The 26168-nt window shown below is 42.1% G+C and overlaps 1 protein-coding gene and 1 pseudogene across 1 annotated transcript in view; both read left to right on the top strand.

The window, feature by feature from the left end:
• The window catches only part of ARC3 (GTP binding protein), a 185814-nt gene that overhangs the window by 39945 nt on the left and 119701 nt on the right, over positions 1-26168 (top strand). Inside the window, exons 3-4 of the mRNA XM_087674777.1 lie at positions 12435-12508; positions 16585-16646. Coding sequence (XP_087530903.1) covers positions 12454-12508; positions 16585-16646 — 117 coding nt within the window. The 5' untranslated portion in view covers positions 12435-12453. The remainder of the gene's footprint in view (positions 1-12434; positions 12509-16584; positions 16647-26168) is intronic.
• Positions 4939-6898, top strand: LOC148038891 (uncharacterized; annotated as a pseudogene).

Here is a 26168-nt window from a genome sequence, read left to right as displayed (position 1 = left end):
TATGCTTTATAGCATTTATTACTGCCAGTTGGCCATCATTAATGCTGGCCGACCTGACATATTTTATGGCATTATTCATGCCTATATATTTTGGGCTCCTCCTCCTCAGTTAGTAAGTTCACCACTTGGAGGTCCTGTGGAGAGAGGAGCCGGTGCCAGTGCCCACGCAGGCAATGACTCATTGTTGTATGCGACTGTCTTGTGTTAGATATATGGATTCCATTTCCGGAGCATACATATGAGTTCTCATCTATATTGTGTTCTTCAATGTTCTTTATTTCCCTTTCTCTTTTGTCTTGTGTTTCAGTTGTTTATTACAGCATATATTTACGCTTCCATTGCTGCTCCACTTCTGACACATACAGCTGTAAATGCAGCCTCTGAGGCTGGTGACTGTAGGCTGGTTGCATAAGCAGGCCACAGTGAAGGCGCATGCAGCAAAAACCGCAGTCTGGTTGAGTGGACTGATCACTAGGATCTAATGGAGGGCTGGTTGCACTATGAACTAAGGTATCTGCCAAAGAGGGGTGTAGTCAGCAATGGAAATACTAGTGCAGAACGACTAATGGAGGTTTTGCAGAACAAGGATGGGCAGCATCCTCTCTATAGATGTTGATCCTCCCAAAGTTTGGGTGTTCGCTTATTATGGGACAAAGACACTTTGGTAATTTTTAATAAAGTTTGGAAATTTTGAGTTTTAGGGGTGTTTTAAAGAGCTCATTAAGGTTTTAAGTTGTAATGCGCCTTGTTAGCTTAACAGAGCCGATAGGCTTCAAGAGGGGCTGCTTTGGGGATGATGGCTAAGACATCTTTCCTTGTGTTCTCATGTAATCTTGAATGCCAAGCTTTCTTATCAAGGCTCAGGTGTCAATGTGTGCTCCCAACTCTGATATCATGTAAAGAAATGTTACGGGTGACTGTAAATGGTATGTGGGATTTTTCATCCAAATGAATACGATACAATGGGGACCTCAAACCCTTGTGTCTCGAGGACTGGCGATGAGGTGAACTGCATGCGGTGTTAGAGAAGCCCCTCTCAGAGTATGTTGTATGCCAGACTGATTGAGAAATGCAACAACAACAGTCCACCAACTGTAGATGATGTTGTAGCAGTTGTGGAGGGAGCAAAACACGGTCCTTTGAGCAGCAGGATGTCTTTGATGATTCCAGGTAGCAAAATGCAAGTATGTTGGTTGTGTAGCAGCTCCCTGAACAGCAAATGGAGGTAGAAGATGACAACTACTGGCTGTCCAAACCAGCTGCAGCAAAATGCAGGGTGTGGTGATGAAAAAGCAATTTACAGCAGGTTGTCTAACTGGAGCAGCAGGAGTAGAACCTGCAACAGCTGAAAAAAGAAATGATTGATGGCTGATGATGGCAGGAAATAGCTGGGTGAGGCCTCTTGGATGATGGTGACAATAGCTGGATCCACCGAATGGACTGTTGCCAGCAGCTACAGACTGTGCGATGTGTCCCACGCTGGCAGGCGATCACACAATGAAGGCTGATTGGACCTTACGGGCTGATTGGACCTTACGGGCTGATAATGTCCTCCAAGGGTGTGGGCAGCCCACGAGAGCAGCTGGTTGATTCGAAGAATGTTTAGAGATGGATGGATGTCATAATATTCACTATTTACAAAGGATTTGTGGGCATTTATCCTCTTATTCAAGAATAAAGCCTTTTATTTTTGATATGCAATATTTAATTACTTTTTGGTGCTCAACAAGATAAACAGAAATAGGTTGATAAAGCCAAGGACAAAAAGTCCAAGTCATCCCAAGCACCCTCATTGAGGGAGTACATCTCATAGTGAGAAAGTGTTGTAAGAAATATCTTGACCTTCATGAGGTGGATGTCACGAGAACGAGGTCATAATGACACAATCGAATTTTGTGAGGCGGATGACACCACATTGGCTTCTTCTTCTTCATCAAAGAAGCCTTTGCTTGTTGCATGGTAACGTGTCTAGTCACATGACCCCCTTGACGTGATTGGCTCCAAGATTTCCATGACAGCGTAACCAATATTTTATATATTAATACAATCTAGATGTACTACCTCAATGATTCACATTCATTTGATGCTTGTAGAGCGTGAAGTAATTTGCATATTCATTGGGTATTTAAAAATATGGCTAAATGCTCATTTTTCATTCAAGGATGGCCAATGGCTAGAATACCCCTATATTTATAATTAGGACATCATGGATGAGATGTCCAAGAATAGTTGCATCAAAGGGAGATACACCATGAGAAGACATGGTATTAACAAAGGGAGAGGTTTTGAGAGAGGTTGAGAGAAGAGTTGACTTAGAGTTCAAGGAGTGTGAGAGAGAATTGCAGAAAAAGTAAAAATGGTTTGTATGCAGAATTGTAGTTGTGAAAGAAAAAGGGAGCAGGTAGGGGGTAGCTTTGATCGCTTAATGGGGTAGTGAAATAATAAAGTTTGGTCGTGTTCAAACTTCGTTCTTAAAAAAAAAAAGATTACAAGTGGCTATTGAGAGTTTGACCATGCGTGTTAGAGTAATTGAACTATCGTCCATGTCTACCTCTAGAGGGAGTCCACCCCTCAGCACATTTCGTACATTCCACCTGTCAGAAGTGGTGCAACAATGGAAGCATAAACATGTGCTGAAATAAACTGGTGGACACAAGACAAAAGAAAAGAAAGAGATAACACAATACAGATGAGAACTCAGATGTATGCTCCGGAAATGGAATCCATATACCAAGACATGAGACAGTACATATACAATATGAGTCATCGGCTGTGGAGGCACTGGCACTTGCTCCCTCTCCCCAGAAACTGTCAAGTGATGAATGAATGTGGAGGAGAGAGGTTGACAATAAATAGGCCAAAATAAATGCCTAAAATATGATAGGTCGGCCAGCATTAAATGCTAGCCAATTGGCTGCAGATAATGCCAATCCACAATAAACAATGGCAAATAAAACGCCTAAATAATCTTTGATGCGAGCCTACTGAACCACAAGTCCAGACTCAACCATGAGCTGACTAATCTGCTAACACCCCCCCTTTTTGAAGTACCAAAAAAGCCATCTGTCTGCTTGACACACATTAGTCCGAATTGTTGTTTTTGGCACACAGGCAAACTGTCGTCTGCCTCCTCTATGACTGCTCCACAATGCCTCCTCTACGATTGCTTTGCAATAATGCAGGCGCCTATGGTTGGCTAAGGCAAGAACGGCTCTAATGGTAGCCATCCGAGCTATAGGTGCAAAGGTATCATAGAAATCCACCCTTGGCTGCTGTGCGAAACCCTTTGCAACGAGCTACGCCTTGTGCTTATCTAGATTACCATCACTATGATATTTGGTCTTGAAGACCCATTTGACACCAATCACCTTCCTATGAATGGGCGAGGCACAAGATCCCAAGCATCATTTTGCTCAATTGCATCCAACTCTTGCTCCATAGCCTTCTTCCAATGTGGTGATTGCAAAGCCTCCTTCACAGAGGTGGGCACCCTATCTTGCATAAGATGAGCCATCAGACAATAGTTAGAATAAACAAACTCAATGGAATGTGCTTGGTTCCTTTGAGAATGCTTTGGGCCATCCCGTTGTTGCTATTTCTTAGGGACCCCCTCAATCCTTGCCTCACGGAGTGTATCATGTGTCCAATGAGGACGAGGTCGGAACTCTCCTCGTTGCTCTCCATTTGCTGAAGTCTCTAGAACATCCACCGATAGTGGCGCATATGGGGACAGTGGTGGTGAGAAAGAAGCGTCATCTGAAGGAAAAACATCCCCAAGAGACATCCGCTCCAAAGGAAGTCTCTGGTGCCCAACTATCTATGGGATCTCCAAGTACAAGGTGTTCCTTACCCCTCTCTGAAGCTGGAACCTCCATAAATCGCACATCAGGACTTATGTAGACATCCTGCTTAATGAGATCATATAAGCGGTAGCCCACAAACACCTGTCTCTCGAAGCCACTTCAAACTTATCCTTGTGAGTCTTTGGGATATGAACATAAGCATCATATCCAAAGATCTTGAAATAAGAAACATCTGGTTTGGCTCCAAAATAAGCCTCATAAGGGTTTATAGTACATACCAACTATGATTGAAGTAGGTGACCGATATAGCATGTGGACAGCAGTAGCCACAGCCTTGGCCCATAGGCATTAGGATGTCTGAAGATGCTCCATCATGGTGCGAGCCATCTTGATCACACTCTTGTTCTTCCGCTTCAGTATGCTGTTCTCTTGAGTTGTGTCTATGTTGGCAAACTCTTGGTGAATACTACAATTTGCACAAAATCTAGCAAGCTCGTTAGAGAGAAACTCTCCTCCCTTGTGTGACCGCAAGGTCTTTAGCATCCGGTCTTGTGGGCCCACATGCAATCACTTGCCCTTGTGTGCCTCAATCTTGCTATCACTTGCCTATAGACAGTCTATAGGGGCTATCACTTGCTCCAATGGCCTCATGACTACTTGGGGACAGTTCTTTGATATTCTCCAATAGCTGGGCTGATCTCCAATGGTTGGAAAATTGCAGCAATAGCTCTCTCTTTTCCTCTCCCAACCTCCACCATGTTGGAATGAGCTGCTACCTATGTACCCTGAAATGGCATTTCGGCAAGTCCGAAACGGACCGGCCATTTCGGACCGGGACGGAAACGGGAGCACACCGTTTCGGGATCCTGCGGCCCGTCGGCCCTGTTTTGCGTGGTTATCCAGCGCCGTGATTCTCCTTTCTCTCTTCGTCTCGCTCACGCAGCTTTTCTTTTTCCCCACCTCGGACCTGCAGCAGGGATTCTCCTTCCTGAATCCCCACCTCGGACTTACAAAGAAGAAGAAGAAGAAGAGGAAGAAGAAAATGAAGGAGACATGGGTGAAATATGGATGCACAATATTATGCGATGGATGGTCAAATATGCGCCGAAGGAATGTTTACAATGTTTTGGTGTCTTCATGTAAAGGCACCATGTTCATTAAGGCCATCGATGCCTCTGCCTCAGGTCTTACCATCACAGGAGCTTTCATTTGGGAGCACATGCGACAGGTCATCATAGACATAGGAGTCCAAAATGTGGTGCAGGTGGTGATAGATAATGGAAGCAATTGTGTGTCTATGGGACGTATGGTTGAGGAGGAGTTTCCTAGCATAGTATGGACTCCATTTGTATTCCATTTCCTTGACTTGCTTATTGAAGATGTTGGGCAAATATCTTGGGTGGATGACATTTTGAAGACGGCAACAAGCATGGTAAGATTTGTGAAGAAGAGGCCATCTGTCACAAGAATGTTTGGAGCCAATAGCACACTTGAGCTATTGAAGCCCTCCACCACTCGATTTGCTTATATATTTATTGTATTGGAGAGGTTGATACAGGTCCGTCCAAATTTGATATGGACCATTGCATGCCAGGAATGGCTCTCATGGAGTGAGAGAGAGTCTTCAAAGGCTCTTACTTTTAGACACAATATTTTAAATGAGAGTTGGTGGGTTGAGGCAGAGACATTGGCGAAAAGTCTCACTCCTATTTACACTGTATTGTGTATCACTGATATGGAGGGGAGTACTTTGGGGCTTCTATATGAGTATATGGATAAAATTGGCGAGGCCTTGCTTCGCAATAGCTTTTTGCCCCAAGACAAGTAAGTTTTTGTTTAACTTTTACACGTGTAATTATTTGGTATTAACGACTCCTTGATGATTGATCATTATTCTAACATCTAAGTTTTTAACATATTTTATCTATAGGGTTGATGAGATTTGTGCAGTGTGGAATGCACGATGGGATTGGTTCCATAAACCAATCCATGCTGTCGCACATATCTTGCATCCCCTTTGGCGTAGTGAGGAGCAAAACACTAGCGAGGAGTTAGAGGGCTTTTTGGAGTACATGAGGCACCTCACAAGGGATGCTATAGATATGATAAGAAGAGTAGAGGATGATTTGTTGGCATTCCATAATCATTCTCTTCATTTTGGCCAACCCACAGCTAGGCTTCGAGAGACACAGCTTCAGCCTGTCTCTTGGTGGGAGAAATACGGCAATTGTGCTTCTACTTTGGTATGTGACTAGTGACTTTTATATTTTGAATCTTGATTATCTAATGCATTATGCAATCTAGGTAACAAGTTCTGTAATCTATTGCCCACTCAAATGTTGATTTTATGTCATGCATATTAGCAATTGCGAATTACTTAATCTCAATCTTTTAAATTTGAATAGAAACGCATTGCCATTCGGGTCCTCTCGCAAGATTATAGTTTAGGGCCTGTTGAGAGGAACTGGAGCACATGGGTCCTCTTCCATACCAAAAAGAGAAACAAGCTCACAACTGCCCAGTTGGAGCGTTTAGTGTTTTGCCATTGTAATCTCTAGCTTCTTGAGAGGACCGCTCTGTCCCCCGAGCCTTCACAGGTAAATTGGTAATGACTAGTATTATGTATAATTAACTTTTTAACCTTGAGTCCTTGACACTTGACATTGCTAATTTGCTTGAAAGTTGGATTGTAAATTGTGATATATATGAAGTTTGAACGTTGAACATATTAAATCTCCTCTCATATGATAGATCTTTGTCTCGTTCACCTTTACAGGTGAATGTTGACAAGATTGATATAGAGAAGGTGCGTGACATTCCGCAGATACCACAGGAGGAGTGAGATATCTACTCCATGCTCTATGAGGAGCTATCGGCATCGGTGCATAAGACTCGTGTCCAGAGGAGGGTTAGAGTAAGGGCCACATGTAGTCGTGCATCACAGGCAAAGTTAGAGCCAGAGTCTGAGGATGAGGCTGAGGCTGCTTCATCAACTTCTCGATTAGGGACCTCAGAGTCTGACGAGGAGATGGTGCACAGATCCTCAGAGTCTAGATGACTCTTGATATATAGGAGTCAGTTTAGCAGTGCAAAGTCCAGACTAGAGTTGTCGGTTGTTCATTGATGTTGATATTTATAGCCTCACTGGACTTTGGAGTTTTGACAGATAATAGATTATTCACATGACATAGTTACTATCATTGTATCTTGATTCCACTTATTATGCATCTTGATTCTTGTTTCATTGTTCTTAATGTTAGTCTTCACTGCTCTTTAAAGTTTAGATCATAGATTATTCATGAGTCATAAATTCTAATTCATTTTGTTACCTTATATTTTGAAAATTGAGTCTTAATTGTGTTAAGCTGTCTTAAGTTTCAACCATTGAGTTTAGGCTTGACTCCTTAATCTTCACTCGTGAGTCGTGAGTCGTGACTCGTGAAATGTGTAATGAATCATGATTTTAATCAAATGACATGAAGACTCAAAGTTTTGTATGAAATTTGAATACATGTTGTTGTAGACATTGATATATTTACATACCCATATATTATTGTATTTTTTTAAATGTACAATCCGAAATGCCGTTTCCCCGTTTTCAAAATTTGGCCGAAACTCTGAAACTCCGGTTTTTTCCGCTTCCGTTTCCCCCGTTTCCGAAACTCCCCCGTACTATGGCTGTTACCAACATCTCATATCTTTTCCCTCACTTGCACGGGCATGTTTTGCCAAGTGCAGCCTTCTAATTGCATTTTTCAGTAATTTTCAGCCCAATTAAAATAACTTTTAAAATATCAATTCTGAAAATTAATTTAAATATTAAATCTTGCTTAGAAAATTAACTTTACCAACAAATAGTTAAATTGTCTAGGCCAAATTTTCATCTAAATATTCTTGAGCATTTATTAGCCTTTGAACTGGCTTTAATTAATTACTTAATGCCTAGTTCCTAATGTCACCACTGATATTAATGGCTACTAAAATCTTCTAGGTCAATATTTGTCACTAGGCACCATCTAGTACATGTCAAGGATAACTTATTACAACTTTTGCCTTTGATACTCCTTGATTTCTTAGGGTCCTTGACCCATCATTGTGAAATAACTAGCTTACACATCATGTGCACCTTGCATTTTCACATTTGATTAATAACTTAATCAATTGCTAAGCAAAGTATCAAAATTTCATATCCTTGTGACAATGGAGGCCATGATGAGGCATTTGCAACTTCAGAGAGGGTGATACGAAGAAAAAGTCGAAGGTCCAGTGCTGTCATTGTGGTAAGAACAGATATTTGCGCAAGGATTGTAAGGAGTTAGTGGCTTTGAGGAAGAAGAAGGAGAAGAAGAAAAAGTAGGATATGGACTCTTTAGATGTATCGTCCTCATCCTCCTGTAACTTCGACTTGGATCATCTAGCCAAGCTGAAGGCCAAGGTGTCGAAAGGGAAGGGCCTAGTTGCCCCTCCTCGAGTTGCTTTCTAGTGCATGTGATGCGGTCATTCTTCACAACTCTCTAGTGCCAGAGAGGGAGTGTAAAAGGGTGGTGAGGTGGGGTTGGTGAGTCTCATCTATACAGGTAAACAAGTGCAAAGGATCCAGAGAGGGACTTTCCTCGTGCATTAATTGAATTTTGGTAGTTTGAAATCCTTGAGTTGGGATTGACATCCAAGTTTATGATGGGCTGTTCCTAGATAGAGAGCAAGATTGGCTCCTAGTTCGCGTTCACATGAGGAGATGCTTTGGTGCTTTGGCCAAAGGCGGGGAATCCATGGTCACGTATGCTCAGAGGCATTGTTGTCAAGATGTTTATGTATGCTACTTCAAGGCATTGTTGACAAACATAGAGAGTTGCTATGATTCCTCTCTTTTTTCAAGTGTTGGTATGATAAAAAATCAACATTAGGTTCCCTCCGTGGCACCTTGGTAATGGCTTGCCACCAATTTTCTGGGTATCCATGGATCTATTCTGGTGGTCTTTATTGTATGGACTATGATGAGTCATTATCATTATATTATTATATTATATCAGATCACCCATGATGTGAGAGAGGTTGTTAGCAGATTAGTTGGCTCACGAGTGAGTTTGTGCATTTGTATTTGTGGGCTAGGCATAGTAGATTGTTTTAGGTATTTTTGTGGTGCTTATTATTTTGGTTTATGGCATTTATTGGGTGGTTGTCCGCATTCTTAGGCCACGCTGACATGACGCGTTATTGGTTTTATTGGAGAGAGGAAGTGGTGCCGATGCCCACATAGCTATTGCACTACTCATCCTTGTATGTGACTTTCTTGTGTTTGGTATATGGATTCCATTTTTGGAGCATATCTTTGAGTTCTCTCTTTGCAATGTTCTTGTGTTTTCTCTTTTATTTCTTTTTTGTATAGTCTATACAACAATCTTGTATGCTTGCATCGTTGCATCCACTTTTGACACACTCCAGGGGGGACAGACATGGAAAGTCCTTTTGGAGGGCTTTCAAGAGTGCATACCTTGTGTAGATAGGGAGTGGAGACGGTCTTTGAGATCGGTCTTTCTACACTACAACATCAACCATGCTACCTAGATCATCCTTCATTCGTAGCCTGCTATGGGTTTGACAGAGCATGCACAAGGCCATATAGTAGTAGGCCCTTGCATGCTAGGAGGAGATTAACAGACAATTGATCATTTGGAATCCCTAGATCCAAGATCATGATAGGATGCATTGAGGGGATGAGGATATACCATGCTAGACCATATTCTCACACTTAGAGCCATTATTGAGGAGGGTCGAGCCCGAGACAAGAGGATCTATTGTTGCTTTGTAGACTTTTGCAAAGCTTTTGATACAGTGCCTCGTACACGCATCATGCAGAGATTGTAGGACATTGGAGTACCGGAGGGTATACGATGGGGTGTCTATGCATTATATGAGGAAGTAACAGGTCATGTACGAGCACCTAGGGGGACTATTAGAGAGGATTGACAGTACCATAGGAGTGAAACAAGGATGTCCACTTTCACCCACATTGTTTGGTCTATACATAGATGAAGTGCCTGATTACATAGACCGAGGAGGAGGAGCTGGAGCCAGCCTGATAGGGGTGTTGATACCAATATTACTGTATGCAGATGGTATTGTTCTCATTTCAGATTCATCGGAGAGATTGTAGTGCCATCTAGACGCTTTGCATATCTTTTGTAGAGATAAAGACCTCACAGTGAACCTTGGGAAGACCAAAATCATGGTTTTCAATACCTCAGCAGCATGGGTAACTAGATCTATGTACCAGTTCACATTTCGGAAAGACATATTGGAGCATGTGAGGGAATATGTCTATTTGGGAGTCACCTTCTCTCTGGCCCACGTTTTTCGTTGAGAGGGGCATCAAAGGCATGTTTGGCATGTGGATGCGCAGCACTAGGGGTACTCGAGAGTCAATGTACTCACATACAGTTCCAGGAGCCCCGCACCAAACTTTGGTTGTTTGACACCCTAGTCACACCTACATTACTATATGGAGCAGAGGTATGGGGTTGCAGCCTGTACCACAGGCATCTTAGCCCACTCATTGATCAGATTGGAGTAGAGAGGGATTATTATGATGGTTGGGATAGCATGGAAAGGCCATTGATCATGATGATAGCACACATGATTAGGAGTAAGCCCTCCACCCCACATCCCATTGTTAGAGCAGAGCTAGGGGCAACACCTATAGTTACGGAGGCACTCTTTAGGGCAGCGACCTTTTGGCACAGACTATGGGAACTTCCCACGCCATAGATACTCTAGATTGGCACTAACCTCATCTAGACAACTAGCAACAGGAGGCGAGAAGAATTGTTGGTTTTCATAGATGGCTATTTGGATGAGCCTACATGGTTTGGATATTGACCATCTTCCGCTTTTGGATTATAGCATTGACTGCCCTACACTCTCTCTCAGCCGATCAGAGCTAAACCAGGTGATTAGAGCTGATATCTTGAGGATTGAGACAGCAAGGACATGGATTCATCCACTACTCCCTCTAGGATCGAGGATGGAGTTCTACATGAGTCATTTCTTGTGTCTCTTTGATGATGGTTTCACTATTCAGCCATTATATATGGACACCCATCTCTCCCATAGCATACGGGTTGCTATTGGACAGATTCGCACCTCTCACATAGGCTTCAAATGGAGACAGGCAGATGGACAAATACCCTAGCAGAGAATAGGACTTGCCAGCTTTGTGGTCGAGAGCTTGAGACGGAGGAGCACTACATATGTAGATGCACAATATACTATGACATACGAGGATGGTACCACTGCCTCTTCCGTGATGGATTTGGACCTCTTCGTTGCGTCATGGAGTACGAGGACCAGAGATGCCTAGGTCTTTTCCTCCTGGAGCTCGAGAGGCACCGAATTGCACTACTGTGAGACAGGAGGCCAGCTCATCTAGAAGGACACACACAGAGAGCAGTGACAGACTTTTTCTACAGAGCCGACCCTACTGACACTACCAGCCTAGCAGAGACAGAGCCACCTCGCCAAACACCTTACAGGCCACGCCGTGGAGTCACATTGGATAGAGCCATTTCCCTTCGTCGAGCACGACGACCCTGTCCACCAGGACCACGTCCGAGGAGGCCACACCACAGTTGGATTAGAGCCATTATTACAAGACACCGAAGACTCACCACCAGGCATATCAGTGAAGCAGGTAGGGACCGCATCATAGCTGTGATCATGTGCAGATCTTGAGATCAGCTACAACCCATAGCCTCCACCACACTTTTGTACATGGCTCTATCAGATATGGTTCTCCTTTCCTTTCCTTTTCTTTTCTGTCAATGAAACAACACTACACATGGTTCAACCCTAGTATAGTCCCATCGTATAGTTATTTTCAGTATTGTTTCATAGGCCACCCACTTATTTGTAATGTTATGTTTACCTTACTGATGAGATGACATTAGACATGGATGTACTCTGGATTTTGTCTACATAAGGCCACACATTCTTTCTTTCTTTCTTTCTTTCTTTCTTTCTCTCTCTTTCTCTCTTTGTGTTCATGTTTTTGTTCCATTGCACACTCTCACAATATAATTGGCCATAGCTTTTTTTTTGAAAAAGGGAATATATATGCCTAGGGATTCCCTCAAACTCTAACCCTAAACTTACACATACTAAGGTGTGTTGACACACAGAGGTGGTAGATAACTAACAAGTTTTTGGGACTTTGCCAAATGCTTGTCTTTCAAAATTAATTGCATTGGTGGATTCTTTGGACTTTCAAACCTAGACAAACCATTGACTCTAAAATCTAAGTTTACATGTCATTCATGATTAGGGTTTTTACTTGGTCATCCTAATCTAGAAAAATGTGGGCAAAATTTTCACGTCACGTAGACCTTATTTAAATTGTCCATATGGTTTTGAATGTGAGTAGATATTTCAAAGTTATTTTAGATTGGATGTTGGGAAAATAGCTAAATTTTCACTAGAAATAGCCTTTAAAAACTGTTCTTTGAAAAGTTAGCATCAAAGAACCAAAAAGGGGGGGTTGATAACACTTATTTATTAGAGATATGTTAAGAATAGTATATTTATTTTTTTAAAGGGCTATGCAAAATGTCCATTGAAGCTAATATTTGAAACTGTTAGGATTGCTGGTGGGGATGGCATGAACCTGCAATCATATGAGCTCCTTTTCAACAACAACATTGAGGTTGCAAATGGTAATAGTTCAAAGTTCCTTGTTGAGGTGAACAATGTAAATTTATCCACTTTCCCCAATTACTGAATGGTTAAGCTTAAGAAGAAACCAATTTGGGGAAATGTGACTACTAGTTGAGTTGGAAAGTGTCATGACCACCATTGATATCCTTTTTGCAAAATATGCAGATTTTCTGGTGCTATGCCAAAAGAATCTCAAAAGACTTGTTTAACAAACTGGAATTCTGGTCAAACATTGAAATGTAGACCATGCTGTTCATGTTAATATAATTGCAATTAAATAAGAGTTTAACCTTTTTCAGTAGCTTGAATTAGCTTGGTTCATTGCTGTCAATTGAGTGATTGAATTAAAAGAATGTAGTCAGTGATCCTGTGCAATTCTGTATCAAGGAAGTAGTGGAATTCATCTATGTGAGTGATTTCAAATGTATTGTATATCTGATGCATAACACCAGCCACCTTTGCAACATGGCAACCTGTAATTATCAGATCATCTACACTTAGAATGAAACAAAGTAATGAATAGCTCAAAACAGGTAAGAGTGAGTTCCGAGATTAGGCATTGCATTTTGTCTATTGCTATGTGTACCTTCAGATTGTGTGGCATCATCATTTCTTGAACCCAAATCACTGTATGATGATATGCTTGCTGTTACACACTCAGCTGATCACAATTCAGCAAAATGAAAATTCACTGGTTTGCACACAAGTGGTTCGGGCCCACCTACTGGAGGGAGGTGATGTATCCAACGTTGGAACTATGAAACCACCTGATTTATCATGAATTACAGCAAGCAAAATATACACAAATCTGAAAATGCACATTTCACTTAATCTTGGACAACCGACAATCAATTGGCTGCAACGACTTGTGCCCCTTGCAGTATTTCTCTAGTTTGTATTGCCAAAGTTTGAAGTACAATGAGATATCGATTGAGCTCTTTCAATCTTTAATAAAATGGCTGTCATAAATGACCAGAAATTGTTGGATTCAATTTACCCCTTGATTGTCACAATTGAGGCAGGATTGGGTCTTTAATCTCTTGCATCCAGACCACAATAAATGGAGAACTGGGCGCACTTCTTAGATCACTCGCAAATTCTTTGTCTGTAATTGCTACACTGAGTGCAGGGTCCTTAGTTGTCGGGCACGGATCTGGAGGTGGTGGAGAAACCCAAGGTTCTCCTGTAAATTAGGGTTAGGTAGTAATTTCTTCAATTGCTCTTCACTCGAAGTTGGAAATGACTTAGAATTATTGAGGGATTATCAGTAGATGAGAGAGAAAGGTGAGGGGAGAGAAATCTCAAAAAATTGTCACCAGAACTGGCTCAAATTTGCTGTTGCGCTTCTGGAAATGGCTGATTAGCTGCAGCCCACCATTAGTAGAGCCCAAAAATGTAGTCATCTGCCCTTGTGGGCCCCAAGTCTACTGGTGTCTACATGTAGATAGCCTTCCGGGGCTATTATGTGCCTCCTATGGTCTCCTAATCAGCTGATCGCAGCTTTCTGGCAGCTCAATGTTTGGGCTGATCATCAATGGTTGTGAAATGCAGCAGCAGCTCCCTTTCTTCCTCTTCATCCTCCACAATGGCTCGTGTAGATAGCCTTTTGGGTCTTTTGCTTGCCTCTTGTGGCCTCCTGATCAGCTGATGGCTGCTTTTTGGCAGTCTCAATGGCTGGGCTGATCATCAATGGTTGAAAAATGCAGCAGCAGTTCTCTCTCTCCCCCTCTTCCAACCTCTGCAATTGTTGAAACCACCCTCACCCAGCCCCAATAGCCCTCTCTCAGCCTTGCATGGGAAAGTTTACCACTTGGCAGCCTTCTAAGCTTTAATCAATTAATTTCCAGAATTTAAATTTTGGAAATTAATTAATTATTCCTTTGTCCTTGCCCTAGAATTGGGTAGTGCCCATTCACATTCAATGTGCTAACTCCCATGGAACATTTAATTGTCCTAATAAGCATTAATTGGCCTAGGACTACCATTAATTTTTTAATTAATGCCTTGTCCCCAATGTCACCACTAGACATTTTAATGGCCCAATTAATGGCCTAGACCCAAACTGATACTAGGCATCCAATAGTACATGTCCAACATAAGTCTACATAGCTTTTGCCAATGTCACCCATTGTGCACTCGAGGTACTTAGGTTGTCACAGTCTTAGCTAACTTGTACTTCACACATGCACAACTTGATAATGCCTAAGCTCAGCATTTAAAATACATGAGCCCATGACACATGGAGTGAACTATGGTTTGAATTCCATCGAAATCAATGGGTTTGGCATAGAACCATACATCAGCATGAAAGGGCCACACTCCCATTGTGAGGATATGATGTTGTAAGTGAGAAGACTAGGGCTAAAGTTCTAATAAAGAGCGCATAATACATGAACATCATGACTAACAGATATATTCTCAGAAGAATAATAATTAATGGATGCATAAGGGAGGTACCATGAATGGATGCTCAAGGAGTAGAGGTGCCAATTGCATTGTAGCTGGAGTAGAGGTGTAAGCTTGAAACAAAGACACGTGAAGCCCACACAAGCCAGTGTAACTCAAGGTCTAGGTGCTGATGGGGGAGTCAATGACACTGCAAACAGCAGGATGTTTCTCGTATGGTTCCTGATGAAAATCAGCCAGCCAGCACCCTAAGAAGAAGGATCTAGAACTGATACGTCTCAATACCAATGATGAAGGAGATTTGCATCTGGCTGGAGCGAGCAGTCCAGGGGTAGCAAGACTGCACTTTGCAGGGCAGAATGCTGCATTTCTGATGGAGACGGCTGCATGGCATGTCTGCAGCAGCAGCATATTTGTTTGGAGCAGCAGTGTGGCAGTTTGGAGCGATTGCCAGGCAGTAGAGGGGCTGGAAACTGCTGCATTGTGATGCTAAGCAGCAGTGTGGGCACCTGAGGAGCAATGCATGCCATTGGGATCAGAAAAAGGGGGCAGCAGAAACTCTGTTTTGGCAGCAAACAGGTTGTGGCAGCAGCTGGAAGGGTTATGGAATAGTTGAAGCAGGCTGGGACAGTCGAGATTTATGGTTGGAGCAGAGTGTGCAAGATCTAGAGAAGATGAGCCTTGAAAGTTGACAATGATGGGGATACTTGAAGACTGAAGTGTGGAATTATGGTAAGATGTGAGATGGGATGAGGGATGAAAATATGGACGGGGATGGGGGATTGACCAACCCAAGGAACAGGGATGTTGTGTGGGATGGCATGATAAAAAATATAGTAAAAAAGTTTTACAATGAATTGCCGTTCTCTCTCTTGTCCTTGATAGGGTGATGCATCTCCTAGCTATCCCTTAGCCCTAGCCTTGTTCGGGACGAGATAGGGGACATCCCCCCAATTTGGGATGTACCTCCAATCCGATTTTATTTTAGGATGACATTGGGGGCTCATCCCCTTTGTCTCTTTGCACTATGAATGAGTCTCCTTGACTTCCTTTAAATAGAGTTAGATGGCTTGTGCAAGAACCTTTTGAGTTTCGCCTTGGGGACTATATGAGAACCAAATAGATTGGCTTATAATCGAGAATTAATTTTACATGTTTTTTGTAGCTAATGCCCATTACAAGGATTGGCATTCCATACCACCAGCCCACACCCATTGCAATGTGCAGCTCTGTGGAAGATAATACTCTCACTTAGATTGACTTGGCAAACACATGCATGAAGCATAGTTTCCATAGTTTGATTTGTTTGTTTAGTCTGTCCATCGGATTCAGGGTGCTCCAGGGACAACATAGATGGATGGGTCTCCAAGTTGTGGAAGACCATTCTCTAGAAATGGCCAGTGAACTTGGCATCACGGTCATTGACTATTTTGCATGATCTATACATGTGAAAGATAAGGTATGCTTTGCTGTTTAATGATTGAACTTCTTTTAACAAAGCTTGTCACCATAATATTGCTGTTAGGCAGCGAATGTCCAAATGTGTTGATTTGGAATCATATATTTTCCTCTGGGAAATTTATATTTTAATGGTGCTGTATGACACAATTGTTGAGCATTTGAAATATTGCTAATTGAAAATGATAGAAAGCTTCTTCATGTGTTTCAGTGGCTGACTGTGCAATTTCTTCAATCAGATCAGGCCAAGCAACTCGAAATGTTGTCTTTCTTGTAAGTACTCTTCAACTTCTTAAAATAGCTGGTTGCATGCATTTTTTTACTTTGTTGTAAGATCATTGGTTGAAGACTATGCCTTTGCAATTAAGATGTGTGAATCTTTATAATGGCAACTGTTGTGTTGGAGGAAAGTTGTTATCCTTTTAAACATTAAAAAAATGGTAGGCGTGTCTTCTACTTTTTGCCTGAATGAACTCTTTACTGTTGTATTATTTCTACTTCAGTTGATATTTTGCTTCTAAGTGTCTTGTAGTTGATTTGATTCTTTATAAATTTTTTTCTCCTGGTTGCTCTTGTTCATTCATGATAAGAGAGGGAAATTTTTGTTAGTTTGGAGAAATCTTGTCTTGAGGAGGAATGAGAAAAGGTAGCTTTGATACTATTGAAATGTGGCAGAGCTAAGCATGCAGAACCAACCACCCTTAAATCTTAACTTAGGTAACAAGTGTGAGTGAATTAAAAATTAGTTGGGATGTGGTCAACATAGGGTGGAAAATGAGACCCTGGCCCTTTTATTAGGGTTTTCTTCCTTTTGGTGCTTTCAAGCCAAGATTCTTGCTATGGAGACCAAATCGACTGTTCCTGTCTTCCAAAATATTCTTCCTAGAGAAAAGGACTTTTATACATTAATTGGGCTTGCAAGCACAGATTCTCACAATGAAATCAAGATAGTGAGCTGTAATCCTTTCAAAGAAAGGTTGATTAATATATGGAAGTCCAATCAATCTTGTTTTCACTTGAAATGGCATGTAGCCTTTGAGTTAACCAACAGGGAATACAATTGATCTAAGCGACCACATCCAAAAATGATGGTTTTGGATTTGTATTGATTAGATGCAATGCCTTTTGTAGCATTTGAATGTGGTATACACAATTGCAATCCTGTCCAAGCCTTTCTGAGGGTTATTTGGAGGAACATGAAATGAGGGCATACTGCTCAAGCAAGCTGAATACTTGTGTTTTGATGCTAGCACGATCGGTAATTGTAATTTGACATGAAGCTCCTCCTTGGCAGTTTATGATCTTGACTTATGAGTCTCACTTAGGTTATAGATGATCTAAACCAATAGCAAACATGTGTTTTTATGGTGTGTCAAAGTTGCATTCCTTTTCTTCCAGAGAAGAAAATCACCTCAGAAATAAACATTCAGAAACAATTAGCAGAAGAGGAGACAGTCGGACCATTGGTCATTTATGTCCAAAATGGTTGGCAAATTCTGTGTTGATGATTGGGCTTATGGAAGAGGCATAATTGTCATTATTGTTGGTAGTAGTTGTGAGAGTGTGGAACGGAAGAAGGAACTTGAAAACAGTAGGAAGATGAAGGAAGAAAGAAATCTGCACTGACTGAAAAAAAAACCGAATACAAATAGATGGACTAATCAGTCTTTGCATGCAGCCCTCGCCCTCAATGAGGGCACCACATCTAGCCTGAAATGATGACGGCAGCAGCAACAATGGAGATGGAGGAGTGTGCCCGTAGTTGGAGGAGCAGCTTGCAAAAGGAGTGATCTACCTCAGCCAGCCAGCCAGCTATAAATAGTAGAAAAAGACCAGAACTGGCCAACTAGTTACGAGCTGGCGGACTTAAAAGCGACCTTGGCTGCATTGAAAAAATGCCGAAAAAATATAGCTGGTGTGGTAATAAAATCAGGGAGTTAGAATAATGCGTGACAAAGCGGCCTAGACTGGGAATGCTGAAAAATACTCACAAAACTTGGAAAATGCACACTAAAATGCAAGAGCTCCCATGTCTCCATTAGACTCAGACAGGAGCTCGCAACCGGGAGATGATAGACTTACAACGTTAAAAGGGATAGGCTAACACCCCCTCTCAAATCCTTGGAGTGTCTCGAGATTGAACAATCTCATGTGATGGAGCATAGAAGCCTTGGGAAAAGGCTTTGTGAAGAGATCAATTGCATGGTTTGTAGTAGGATAGTAGACCTGCCATGGGGAGATGACTTTTGAGATGCTTTAAACTTGTTGATAACATTTGATTAAGTTATTAATCAAATGTGCAAGGTTATTTAGCACATGTGATGCACATGGCAATTGTTTCATGGTAATAGGGCAAGGATCTCGAGGATAAAGTGGGTGTCAAAGACAAAAGTTGTGATAAGTTATGCTAGTTGGGCTTTGGGGGTCAATTGGTGTCAGTTTTAACCCTGGAACAGTTATTTGGCCAATAAGTGTCGGTGGTGACACTAGGGACTAGTATTAATTAACTAATTAATGCCAGTGTAAGGGTCAACAGAGATTGGGGACCACTCCAGGTTGTAAATGGCGTAGCCAATTTAAATATGGATGGGCACATTTAATTTTGGGCAGGATCGGAAGAGCTGAAATTAATTTTTAGGATTATTTAATTTTGAAAATTAATTAGATGGCTAGATAATATTGAAAAGTGGGTTTAGAAGGCTACCACTTGGCAAAAATGCCCATGCAAATTGAGAAAGCATTTTTGGGGGACTGGCTCTTAGTTATTTAGCGAGTTTACAAGTTGGAAAAGAGAGAGAGAGAGAGAGAGAGAGAGAGAGAGAGAGAGAGAGAGAGAGAGAGAGAGAGAGAGAGAGAGTTGCTGGTCCATTTTCTGATCAGAGAACAACAATTTGCTGCAAAAGATAGCCATCTGGGGACCTTAGTAGGTAAGGGACATCAAGGAGTCACCTTCTAGGGGCTGGCAACAACATTGCTGTTTAAGTGATAGCATTTTGGAGGTGCTTGGCAGTAGGTGATTGCATTAAATGCAGGTTGGAGTAAGTAGCAGCAGGTAGGATTTAGGGTTTTCTCGGGAAGAAAATAAGATTTCTCTCTCATCTTGGCTTGCTCTCACCTTCTCCAACCCATCCTTAGGAGATCTCAACATTTCTTAGTCATTTTGAGCAGATCTTAGCCAAATTTGGTGGATAGCAGAGAGATGTCTCTTGTAAACTTGACATTTTTGCAAAAATTAGGGTTTGACAACTACCTCAAGACTCGTGCCAATTGGTGAAGGCATTGTATATTGAGTTCATCAACACCTCAAATTTGTGTAATTGCTAGAGAATTCAGACGCCAATGCATTTATTGCAATTTGAGATAGGATTTAGCTAATTGGAGGTTCCATTCGTGCAAGTCCTAGGTGAAATTCAAGGGGCAATTAGCCTAAATTAATTACTGATTGTTGCTACAGCACAAAGAGGCTTTTTGGAATAGGAAAGGAGATTGTGAATCTCAGCTTTTACTTAGTCCGTTAGCAATCAAGGTAAAGAAATACCAAAAAAGGTGTCGGTTTTGGGGCCAATAGGGCGTCCGATGTGTGAGATTATTAAGGTAATTTGTGCATTTCAAGCTATGTGCATTTGTTGATTGCTGTAGTTAAGTGCTTAATCAAGGAATTACCACCCTTTCCAAGGAAGGTTGGTTTCATGGTTCTATTGTTGGGACACCATTCAATCCCTTGATTTGGTGGGCCTAAGGCACCTGATTGCAAGCCAAAGCTTTGTGCTAGTGCTGATTTTTTCTCTTTGCTAAGAAATTACAATAGTATGTTTGCATACAGTAAGATGCAATCAAGCAGTGATGATGCCTCTCAGTATGGACATTCACATGGAAACAAAGAAAATGGAGTGCTTGATCTTGGACAAGGTTGAGAGCATGGACAACAAGCTGAAAATGTTGCTGTTGGGCAATATGTAGGGCCTTCAAGGCATAATAAGGCTGATGACCAGCAAAGTGAAGAGGAATTTGATGACCAATTTAAGAATTGGATGGGTACAACAATAAATCTCTTTGTTGAATTGGCAAAGAATCCTTAGTTTATCCGATTTTTGAATGCTCCGAAGAAGGACAGCAAGGGCAAGAAGAAGAAGACATCTTCTACACCTTCGGGACAGCAAGGTATACCAAAGGTAATTCCAAAGCCTTCACTTGAAGCTCCCAAAAATGCTAATAAAGCCCAACAGTTGGTCCATACGGAGCAAGGAATGCAAATGCAAGGCCATTATGCAACTGCCAATCCAATGGATTTTGGACAACCGGGCATGCATGCTATGATGGGGCAGCTAGGATACTTTGGTGGAAGCACAATTTTTCATGCTATGTTTGGATAGGATCCGTGCCCCAATATGGGAGAGTGATAAGGGATGGTCAAACCCAAGACCTTTACATAACAAGCATACTATCTCCACCATTATTGGGTGTCGGTGAAGAAGGAAAATGACTAAGGTATGGGTATAGCAAATAAGTGAAGGAAGCAAGAAGAGCAAAGCAAGCAAGCAAGCTAGGGAAAAATTGCCTCGAAGGTTGCCATGGGCAATGCCACAGATATGCTGGATCCAAAGTCGACCACTCCAAAAGACCGAAAAGGGATAAATGCGCATAGATGTATGTTTGCATAAACAGAATGCCAATGCATGAGGTAATGCAAAGGGAGATGCAAGATGTCATGCTCACGCAAAATGCTATGCAATGGTGCCACTTGGACATTGCCCTCACAGGGGAATTGTTCACTTGCCCAAGCGCCCTTTTACAATCATGTCATTTTGATAGTGCACATGAAGTTACAAATGTCCATAATACAATACAAAAGAATAAATGAATATAATGTCTAAAAAAAAACTTTAAGTATCACAATTGTCACTATCAAGAGAAAAAGCCACCCCCTCTTAAACTAGAAGGGAAAGCAAGAGGAAAGCACCCTCTTCCTGTCAATTTGAAGAAGTAGGGAAGGGTGTACCCAAGCCGACCCTGGGTAGCAGGTACTGAAGAATCGGTTGGCTGACCGCTTTGGTCAAGATGTCTGAAAAATTATCTGATGAAGACACAAACTCTAGGCGGATAGTGCCTAGCTCAACCTGCTCTTTGGAAAAGTGGAAGTGGACTCCCATATGTTGTGTCCATGGTGTGATGATCTATTGCTTGCAAGGGCAATGGCACTCTAATTATTGTAGCAGACAACGGTGGCAGAGTCGTAATGAAAATGGAGCATCGCCAGTAAACTCCTTAGGTAGATGGCCTTGGTGGTGCCATCGAAGAGAGCCCTATACTTAGCCTCGGCAGTGGAAGCCGCCATCGTCTCTTGTTTATGGCTAGACCAGGAAATAGGAGCCGTGCCCAAGGTAAAGAGGTTGCCGCCATGGGAACACCAGGTGTCAGGATCTCCTGCCCAATCAGAATCAGTGTATCCTTGCAAACATAAACCAGAAGCATATGTCAGGCCATAAGAATAAGTATACCATAATTTGTAAATAATACAACACATGAAGACATGCAATCCAATGTGACATCCTAGATGTTGTGAAATACTGACTGAGTAAGCTAAATCTGGCCTGGTATGAATCAACCAAATAAGTTTTCCTACAATAGATTGATAAGTGTATGCAACAAAGGGTTGACCTAGGGTATCCTTCGACAAGCGGACAGTAGGATTAAGAGGCGTGACCACTGGATATGTTTGATCCGTAGTGTACTTTTCCACAAGCTGAAGTGCATACTTTTGCTGTGTCACAAAAATACAGCCCCTAGGTCGAACTACCTCCATGCCGAAGCAATAAGATAACAAACCAAGGTCTGTCATCTCAAAGGTGGCACTAAGCTTTGCCTTAATTTCTGCGATGGTAGCAAAATCTAAGCCTGTGATGAGTAAGCCATCAACATACAACAAGATATAGGTGACTCCCTCTGCAGTAGATCGAACATATAAGTTCGGGTCATAAGGGGTAGAATGATATCCGTGAGTCTGTAAGAACTCATCCATCCTATGGAACCAAGATTGCGGCACTTCTTCAGCCCATAAAGAGCTTTCTGCAAGCGGAATATCTTATCTCGCAGGTTTTCAGAAGGAAAGCCCGATGGTTGCTCCACATAGACTTCCTCCTTCAGAATGCGCTATGTAATCAGCTGTAAATAGCGATGCAAATGATGCTTGAGGAGCAAGCCGTGCAGATATTCTAGGTCGCTCCGGAGTGGAATCCGGTGGTAAGATCCTCGAATCTCGCATGGTCGATTGATACCAACGAGGTAACGGGTCTCGTGGAGGGGGCCTAGGAGCTAAAGAATCTGCAGGAATGTCAGGAGTGGGAAGTAGACTAGGCTCACTAGGCACGATCTTTAATGATGTGGAAGGAGGAATTAGATTGGAATCCGGTCAGAGGATTGCATGATACCCCTCTCGTAAAAAACAATGTCCCTCCGAATGATCACCTCATTTGTTCGAGGATTGAACAAACGATAGGCTTTCGCTTTAGAGGGATATGTGACAAAAATAAGGAGATCAGCTCGGGGAGTGAGCTTTCCTATCTTATCATCGGGCATGTGTGTGTAGGCTTGACACCTGAAGATTGCACTGACCGGGAGGCACGAAGATCGAGACTGTAGGTGTTCGTTAGGCGCGGAGAGACAGAGAGAGTGAGAGAGAACAGAGCAGATAGTGAGCACGTTTGTAGGTACAATGACGAGTGTGTATCTTTAGGTTTTTAGATATATATATATGTAAGTACGAGTGCTAAGGGTGTGTTCACACCCAAGTACATTTATAGGCACGAGGCCTTTATTCCCAACCACCTCCCACCTAAAGGCAATGTGCCTTAAGAGGAGAAAAGAATGAGATAAGTCTAGGTATGTATAAAGCTGAAATACATATATCTATCCAACTCTCATCATCTGTCGGCAATGAGCAAACCGCTCCTGTATGTGCTTTGTCATTGCATGAAAGATATGATTCCGTGCTAGCAGGATAGCACTCTGACTATCACAATGGAGAACAGGTAACTGTGAGATGCCAAGCTTTCCCAGTAGACGTAAAAGACATAAAGCCTCCTTGCATGCCTCAGTGGCAGCCACATACTCTGCCTCTGTAGTAGACAATGCAACACACTTTTGTAGCCTGGAGATCCAAGAGATTGCTCCTCCTGTGAAAGTAAACACATACCCAGCAGTGAACTTCCTGCAATCCGCATGACCAACATAGTCTGCATCCGTAAAGCCAACAACAGATGCCTTTTGCTTCCCAAAGCAGATGCACAACTCCTTTGTGCCTTTGAGGTATCTCATAATACCTTTCACTGCATCCCAATTCTTCTTGCCAAGGGTTTTCATGTATCTACTTACCACTCCCACTGCAAAGGCAATGTTAGGACGTGTAGCAACCATAACATACATCAAACTGCCAACAGCTGAAGCATATGGTATCTTGGCCATTTTAGCCTTCTCATCATCAGATGTAGGGCTGTCTTTACTTTAGTGAGTTCAAGGCATGAGTATCCTTGCCAGCAATCAGCAGGTCATCAACATACAGAACCAAGATAATCAGGCTGCCATCTGTTGCCTTCTTGGTGTACAAGCAGTGATCCACTTGACTTCTATGGAAACCTTGAGATTGCATGAATGTATCAAACTTATGATACCATTGTCTTGGTGCTTGTTTCAACCCATACAAACTGCTTTTGAGTTTACATACCATCTTTTCTTTCCCTTTTTCAACAAACCCTTCAGGCCGTTGCATATATATGTCTTCATGCAGATCACCATGTAAAAACACAGCCTTTACATCCATTTGTATGAGCTCCATATCTTCAGCTGCAACCAAGCCTAAAATGGTTCTCAAGGTAGTCATCTTAACTACAGGAGAGAAGATCTCTTCAAAGTCAATTCCTTGCTCCTGCTTGTATCGCTTTGCAACCAATCTTGCTTTGTACTTTGGTGAGGAAGTACCTTCATCTTGTAAACCCATTTGCATGGAAGTGTTTTCTGCCCTTTAGGCAACTGCACCAAGTCCCAAGTGCCATTTTTCTCAAGAGATTCCATCTCTGATAACATGGCTTTATACCATTTCTTGGTGTCCTGTCTGTCCATTGCTTCCTTGAAGCAAGACGATTCACCACAGTCTGTCAACATGACATAATAATCAGCCACATTATTTGCACCAAGAATGAATCTATTAGGTTGTCTAGTAGCCCTAGACGATCTCCTAACCAATGATCATTGTTTGCTGGCTGTTCTTGCAAATTTCCATTTTCAGCATGTTGTCTGGGCATTTCAGCCTGCAAATCAGCATTAACAGCTTGGTTTCTAGACTGTTCTGGCACATGTAGTGGCTCATTATCATGGGCAATAGCTGGCTGATCATTTCCAGCATTATTTTCTGCATTTACAGATTCATTTATAGCAGGTATTCGCTGCTGTACAACGGGCACATTTTGCTGTCTAAAAGGTGTTTCTTCCGGGAATACAACCCTACGGACCTCCTCAGTCTTTTCGGGCTGTTTATATATGCGATCGTCCCGGAAGATAACATCATTGCTGTGTACTACTTTCCTTTTCTTGGTATCCCATAATCTATACTCCATTTCACCCTCGTGACTATATCCTAGGAAAATGCATTTAGAGGACTTTGGCTCAAGTTTGCTATGTTTTAATTTACGAATGTGTACAAAAGCTTTGCAGCCAAACACTTTCAGGTGAGCATATGAAGGTGGCTTGTCCGACTGCGCTTCTTGGGGAACTCCTCTCCTCCCCCCCCCCTCCCCAAAGACTTGTTTGGTGACCAATTAATTAAGTGAACGGCTGTCTCTGCCCAAAAACCTTGGGGTAATTCAGCATGAGACAGCATCGTACGGACCTTATCCTGTATGGTCTGATTCGTACGCTCTGCAACTCCATTTTGGGGTGGATTATGAGGGGCAATGAGCTCCCTCTTTATCCCTTTGCTGTCACGAAATGCGTGAAAGGCCTTGGACACATATTCCCTACCATTGTTAGAGCAAAGACACTTAAGCGTCTTATCAGTTTGATTTTCAGCCAATGCCAAGAATTTTTTAAACTTGTCTAGCACTTCATCCTTGCTACGAATAGGGTAAACCCACACCTTCCGTGTAGCATCATCGACAAAGGTGACAAAATATTTCTTTTCCCCTAAAAATAATCTTGGCATTTGACGTATCTCTGAATGTACTAACTCTAGAGGAGAACATTTTAGTGAAAGAGAATTTTTATGAGACGTTTGTGCATGTTTGCCATAAATACAAAGATCACAGTGCTCAAAATCAACATAACAAAGACAAGGCAAGCAACCCAAATGTGAAAGTACTTTCATTCCAGTTTGACTCATGTGTCCCAATCGGCCATTCCACAAAGAAACACTTGGCTGCTCGGTTATGGCAATAACATGGTTACGCACACTAGATACATGAAGTGGATACGAAATATTACTCTTGCAACCTCTGGCAATCACCCTAGATCCCTTACAGATCTTCCAATTTCCATCACCAAAGGTGGTATGAAAACCATTTTCATCTAGCCACCCTGTGCTAATCAAGTGCTTCTTGAGCTGAGGTACATGCCGTATATGCTAAAGTGTGAAGACAGAGCCATTCTGAAACTGCAACTGCACACTACCAATACCTGCAATGCCACATGCATAGTTGTCTCCAAGATGGACAACACCATGTTGACCCCCTGTATAGGCAGAGAACTACTCTCGATGAGGAGTGACATGAAAGGAAGCACTTGAATCGAGAATCTAGGTATGCATGT

This window comes from Lygodium microphyllum, chromosome 3 (genome assembly GCF_053477565.2).
Source record: "Lygodium microphyllum isolate KBCC chromosome 3, Lygodium_microphyllum_v1.1.10, whole genome shotgun sequence".
Taxonomy (NCBI): domain Eukaryota; kingdom Viridiplantae; phylum Streptophyta; class Polypodiopsida; order Schizaeales; family Lygodiaceae; genus Lygodium; species Lygodium microphyllum.
Note: the sequence above shows the minus strand (reverse complement) of the source record. Positions and strands in the feature narration are given on the sequence as shown.